General features: G+C 46.9%; 1 protein-coding gene across 1 annotated transcript in view; it reads left to right on the top strand.

Moving 5' to 3' along the window:
• Nucleotides 1-6,441, top strand: part of AUP1 (AUP1 lipid droplet regulating VLDL assembly factor) — a 92,557-nt gene extending 86,116 nt beyond the window's left edge. The window contains exon 12 of the mRNA XM_068105832.2: nt 5,561-6,441. Within this exon, the coding sequence (XP_067961933.2) occupies nt 5,561-5,597 (37 nt within the window). The 3' untranslated portion in view covers nt 5,598-6,441. The remainder of the gene's footprint in view (nt 1-5,560) is intronic.
• Nucleotides 6,442-7,166: the final 725 nt, after the last annotated feature.

Below are 7,166 nucleotides of genomic sequence, written 5' to 3' on the forward strand. Positions count from 1 at the left end.
TCTCTGATTCCTTAATATCTCTTCCTGGTTACTCCCTCCTCCGGTATGATAGACCTGAACCTCGTCCTGGTGGTGGGGTAGCTATCTTTATCAAAAACTCTCTTCCTCACTCTCCTTGCACTGCCCTCTCTCCTCCTCACCCCCAGGAGTACCTCTGGCTACGGCTTCCTCTCCGCTCCCACCTTTTGTTCATATGTGTTCTGTACCGTCCTCCAAACAGTGACGACTCCATTTACATTTCACTGTCTGACAACATGGACCAACTTCTATCCACTCATCCCAACTCTCTCTTCCTCATATGTGGTGACTTCAACTGTCATCATGCCAGCTGGTTGGGTGTGGGTTCCTCTCTCACCAGTCATGGCACCTCAGCAAAGGACTTCTGTGACTCACTGGGATTGACACAATCTGTCAATTTCCCGACCCGGATCTCAGCCAATGGAGTATCTTCTCTTCTAGACTTGGTTATGACAAACTTCCCTGCTAATGTCTGCTGCTCTTCTTCTGCTCAAATCGGTTCTTCTGATTATGTGCTTGTCAAAGTGGACATCTCTCTGGCCATTCTCAGAGAGCCTCCTCAGCGTCGACGAGTCTGGCATTTCACTCAGGCCGACTGGGACGTTCTTCAAGCAGCCATCAATCGTCTGGATTGGTCTCCCATCTCCACTGCCTCTGACATCAATTCTTCCTGGGAATTCTTCCAAAGCAAACTGCTCTCTCTCATGCACAGATTTATCCCATCTCGTCTTCAGTTGTCTTACCCTTCCTCCCGTCCATGGTACACTGAATCTTGTGGTGAGGCAGTTGCCCTGAAACAACTTGCCTTTGCCTCTTGGAAGGCTAATCCAACTGAAGGCAATCTCAGTTCCTTCCACCAAGCTCGAAACAAGTATGTGTCTACCCTCAGGAGTGCCAGGAAGCACTATCTCTCCACACTCAAGAATTAACTCTCAAACCTGTCTCCTTCCTCCAATCCTGGTGGCGTCTGGTCAAATCCGTTTCTGGTGTTTGCTCCCCCTCCATCCCCTCCCTTACCTCAAATGGCCACACAGTTGACATCGCACTTGACAAAGCCGAATGCCTCAACTCTGTGTTTGCCTCAAAATCTTTAGTCCCAAACCCATCTCTCTCTGTTCCCACCTTTCCCAGTCGAACCCAACTGCTCCTGGACTCTGTGTCCTTCTCTCCTGACAAGGTGGAGGAGTTTTTGTCTAACCTCGACTCTGATTCTGCATCTGGACCAGACGGCATCAGCCCACGGGTCCTAAAATCCTGCTCTGCCGCTCTATCTCACCCTCTCTCTGTTCTTTTCACCCTCTCTTTTGCTCAAGGTCATCTGCCAGCATCCTGGAAATCAGCAAACATTACCGCTTTACACAAAAAAGGTGCAAAAACAGATCCTTGCAACTACAGACCAATCAGTCTGCTCCCAATTATCAGCAAAGTCATGGAATCCATCATTGCTTCGGATATGAAATCTTTCCTCTTCTCCAATGGCTTGATCTCTGATCATCAATTTGGTTTCAGACCAGGTCACTCTACTCTGGACATGCTGCTTCTGCTGTCTCAACAATGGATGGAGGTCCTCAATGCCAAACAGGAAATCAGAGCTGTCTCCCTTGACATATCACGTGCCTTCGATACGGTCTGGCACCCAGCTCTGCTCACCAAACTCTCCTCCTATGGTATCCATGGAAATCTCCAAGCATGGCCTGCGGACTTCCTCTCTGGTCGTAGTCAACGTGTGGCCCTGAATGGATTTCTCTCATCTCCCCTTCCTGTTCAGGCTGGAGTTCCCCAAGGCAGTGTTCTGGGCCCTGTGCTTTTTCTGGTCTTTATCAATGATCTCTCCGACTCTCTGGAAAATCCTCTCTATCTCTTTGCTGATGACTCCACTCTCTGCCGCTCCATTCCTCTTCCCTCAGATCGGCAGTCTACAGCCTCCTCACTCTCTGAAGACTTGGACAAAATCACAGACTGGTCAAACAAGTGGAACATGTCTTTCAATCCTGACAAATCTCACACTCTTACTATGTCTCTCCGAAAGGATCGACTGGACAACCCTCCCATCTACTTTCTCAACAATCCTCTCCAAGAAGTTCTGTCGCTCAAGCTTTTGGGTCTCACTATCTGCCATGATCTTTCTTGGGAAAACCACATTTCCAAGCTGGCCTCCAAAGCCAGTCGCCGACTGGGTGCCAGTCGTCAGTGCCAGTCGTCGTGCGAAGTCCTTCCTCGGCACACCTGAGCTCCTCACCACATACAAGGCTTTCATCCGCAGCTCAATGGAATACTGTTCTCCCCTATGGGCCGGTGCTCCTGCCTCACACCTAGCTCGGCTTCACGCTGTTGAAACCAAAGCTTTCAGAATTATTTGAATTTCCCGCGATGAAGCTATCTCTGAGGGCCTTTCACTCACTCACCGCAGGCGCAGGTAGGTGGTCTTTCTGTCTTCTACCGACTCCTCTCCGGCCTTGCACCCCCAGCTCTCTCTGTGCTCTGTCCCACAAATATTTCTACAGGTCGCACAAGATCTGCCAGCAACCCTCTGATGGTTAAACTGCCGAAATCTCGGCTCTCTGCTCACCTTCACTCTTTCATTCCTCTTTTCTCCCGCCTCTGGAACAAACTCCCTCACTCCCTTCAATCCCACCCCTCCCTCCAGGTCTTTAAAACAGCTGTTCACCACCATCTCTTATCTTCCCCCATCCAAAACCTTGATCTTTTCTACACCCGCTAATTCACCCCAGATCCACCTTGTTTGAAATTCCAACTTCTTTCCTGGAAGTCCTGGCAGTGTCCATATGTTTTATACCTCTCCCACCCCCACCCCACTTCCCATGCCCGCCTCCAAAGCCCTCTCCCTCTCACAGATCTCTCGATGTCTCCATGTCTCTCGGTCCCTGCTCTCAAATGTTGTGTTTGTGTCCTTCCCCCTCTCTCCCCATATTGTCTACCGCTCCCGATGTTATATGTTTTATGTGTCGGTTTGTCTTTCTGTGTGATTAATGTTCGCTCTTTCACGAGCCTCGATGTTGTATACAAAAAACAAAACAAAAAACAAAACACCCATCAATCCTCATCAAACCTCTCAAAAGCTTGTTTCTGACCTCCTCCACTCTTCCCACATCATTCAACTCCACTATATACCATCTTCCCAACCTCTTCACAAGGGCCTCCACCAATGATGGAACCACCTCCCCTCCCAGCTCAAACCTGTGAATGTTATCCACCACTCCTCGTCTCACTACCACACTCCTCGTCTCACTACCACACTCCTCGACTTTCTTGCTTTAAATCCCATTCTTGCCCACCGCATCAACCTTTCCAATCGTCCCAGTACCTCTACTGCTGCGTCAGCGGACTGTTGGACAACTGTCAGGTCCTCCATGAAAGCAAACATTGCTGGCAACCTCTGACCAAGGGCCAGCTCCACTTCTTTCCCATGTCCACTCACCGCACGTATCAACAACTCCATAACCAGCACAAACAAAATAGGGGAGATGGTACATCCCATCGGGATCCCCACTTCCAACTTCTGCCACTCTGTTACATAGGACTGTGTCGCAAACCGCATCCAAAATTGATCATAATATGCCATCAAAAAATCCCTAAATCTCCGGCACCCAAAATATATCCATGGCATACCTGATCAAGGCATGCGGCACTGACCCATATGCATTCTCCAAATCCAGCCATACCACCGCCACATCCTTCCTTTGCTTCTTTGCCTCCTGTAACACTTGCCAGACCATTGCCGAGTGTTCAACGCATCCTGGTGATCCTGGTATTCCTGCCTTCTGCACAGAACCATCCACAAAACCATTCCCTCTGATGAAGCCTGAGAGCCGGGCCGCAAAGACACTCATCAATATCTTCCTATCTACATCGAGCAATGATATTGGTCGAAACTGCTCCAGTGTCACAGCCTCCTCCTGCTTTGGAATATTAACTCCTTCCACCCTAGTCCATTGACTGGGCACCACTCCTTGCCTCCATACCACCTTCAGAGCCTTCCACAGATACTGCCTGATGCCTTCACAACTCTTAAACACCTTGTATGGCACTCCACTTGGTCCTGGAGCCGATGCCGCCCCTGCCTTCCTCAAAACAGCCTCAACCTCAGACATCTTTGGCTCTGACAAATCAAATGGAACACCTGGCTCTGTCGGTCTCACCAATCCTTCGATGTCCTCCACCACTTCGTTCCTCCTTGTGTCTGCATACGTGACACGCAGGGGACCTTCCAACTCTTCCTTTGGTACCTTCAGTACACCACATCGAGACGGCTCCAACAGATCCTTCATAAACTGAAAAGGCTTCTCAAAGAACCTCTTTCTCTTCCTCTGCCTCACCTTTCTTCGCCTCTTCATCCTTTCCACTCTCTTCAACTTCACCAACCTCATCCTCACATGCTTCGTCAACACCTCAAGCCCATTCCTCTACCCTTCCACTGCCCTCTTCCATCTTCCATTCAAACTCCTCAACTCCATTCTCAACTCATGGATCTCCCTGTGCCTCCTGCTCAAACATGCCTCCTTCTCACCCCTCTCTACACACTTTCATTCCAAACGTGACACACACATACTCAAACACAATCCCATTCGTCTTTCTCAATCTATCTTCCACCCTTCCTTTCAACCTCTGAAGAGCCCCACACACCACTCCATCCATTCTCTCCCATACTTCCCTTTCTCCCATACCTGGCCATTTCACTCTCCTCACATCCTTTCCCTGCTGAAGTACAACCCCAGGACATACAACACTGTGGCTTGCTACCTGGCTGTTTCTCCCGGTCGTCTTACGTGTCCCCTTTTCAAAGGCACTGCGTTGCTGTACCTCCTCCTCACCCACCTTACGCACACACCCCATTCGGCTCTGATGGATATGCAATCCTCTCACTGACTCAAACTCACGTCCACACACACACTTCTCTCGATTTTCAAAGGCACTGCGTTGCTGTACCTCCTCACCCACCTTACGCACACACCCCATTCGGCTCTGATGGATATGCAATCCTCTCACCGACTCAAACTCACGTCCACACCCACACTTCTCTCGATTTTCAAACCCACTGCGTTGCTGTACCTCCTCCTCACCCACCTTATGCACACACCCCATTCGGCTCTGATGGATATGCAATCCTCTCACCGACTCAAACTCACGTCCACACCCACACTTCTCTCGAACCTGCCCTGCCTCCACATGCACACCATCACCCCATCGACCAACAACATCTCCCACACGATCACTCCCACACCCTTTCCTGGCCTGATGGACCCTCAACCCTCTGATGGATCCGAACTCACGTCCACACCGACACCTTACCAGACATATATATATATATATATATATATATATATATATATATAAATATATATATATATATATATATATATATATATATATACATATAAGTTAGTGTTTGATTGTGAAGCTTTCATACTTAATTTATTTGTGGGTTGTTGGAGGTGAAAACTTGAAGATTTAAAGTCTTGAAAGATGTTGGACAATGTGTAGTCCTTTGTATTAAAAATGCCTTTTTTTGTTCTCGCTGCAGGAAATATCAAGAAAAGCGTGGCTCAGAAACAAGTTGAACTGATTATTAGCAGTTCTTAAAACTTTGCATATAGTTCAAGCGTGAAAAAAAGATAAAATCCCTCCACCTGTAACATGTGGTTAGGTATCCAAAGCCATACTTGTTTCATCGCACAGGTACTGAGATGGATGCTTGTTTTGTTGAGAACAACTTAGAGAGCTGTTATTGTACATATACTGAACAAACAATTTGTGTTGGTATTTCCTTTTCCACCGTGAAGGTTCTTCCTGTTCATTTGCAAAAGTGCTGCAGAATTTCTGTGATTTGGAACGAAGGTGCTGACCATCTCGTTCTCAGTTTTGTCGGATGTGATTTTCCTGGCTTGAAATGGTTCTGCCAGCTCCTCATTGATGATGACACTATGTTATCGGCCAGTGTACTGCTGTTGCATCCCGATTACTTTATTTTTAATTGTCCGGCCTGGCTTGTTTATTGAGTCCATCTGCAAGTGTGATGCAATGGTTTAAAAATAATAATAAATCGCACCCGTGTCCGAAGGAAGCGGTTCAGTTTGGCATTTTTAATATGAAATAGGCAAAGCCTACAAACAACAAACGAAACCCATTAGAATCAAGGTTTAAAACCCTTTACAATTACCCTTTAAAATCACCCTTTTGAAATCTCTAGAATTACACTTTAGAATTAAACGTGGTGGGTTATAAAGGTTCTTCTTCTTCATTTTTGTGATGGATGGAAGGACATGGCTAACAGTGGCTTCACCACTTTAAAATTACCAGTAAATCTGAGCACTGGCTCATTCTGTGACCTCAATTTTGCTTATTTTATGAAGAGATTGTATCATTCTATAGTACGTTTAAAAAATAAATGTTTATGGGTCGTGATTTATGCTGTTTTTTCTGATTATTTTTCCCCAAAGCAATTGCCAATTGCAACAATCGTTATAGGAAACAAATATTTAAAAGTCATGTAAGCCATTTCCATATATTTACCTCTGCCACCGCAAAATCTTTTGCCTCGCTCTGAGCCTTTCACATGCCTTTTTTCAAACTCCAGGTGTGCTGTCATATTTCTTCTCAGGAGTCGTTTCTGTCTGGCCACTCGCCCATAAAGCTTAGACTTGTGAAATGCTGCAGAGACTGTTGTCCTTCCGGCAGGTTCTCCCATCTGAGCCAAGGAACTCTGTACTTCTGTCAGAGTGGTCATCGGGTTCCTGTTCACCTCCCTGACCAAGGTCCTCCTTGCCCAGTTGTTCAGTTGGGGTTGGGCGGCCAGCTCTAGGAATAGTCTGGGTAGTTCCATGTTTTTTCCATTTCTTATTGATGGAACTCATTGTGCTCTTGGGAACTTTCAACACTACAAATTGTTTTATACCCTTCTCCAGATCTATGCCTCCTCACAATTCTATCTCAGAGTTCTTCAGACAGATCCTTGGACTTCATGGTGGAGTTTCTGCTCTGACGTGCACTATCAACTGTGGGACCTTATATAGAAAGGTGTGTTTCTTTATAAACCATGTCCAATCAAGTTGTAGAGACATCTCAAGGATAATCAAAGGAAATTGTATTCATCTGAGCTCAATTTGGAGTGTCATAGCAAAGGGGTTGAA

The sequence above is a fragment of the Myxine glutinosa genome, chromosome 2 (genome assembly GCF_964187855.1).
Source record: "Myxine glutinosa chromosome 2, kmMyxGlut1.1, whole genome shotgun sequence".
Taxonomy (NCBI): domain Eukaryota; kingdom Metazoa; phylum Chordata; class Myxini; order Myxiniformes; family Myxinidae; genus Myxine; species Myxine glutinosa.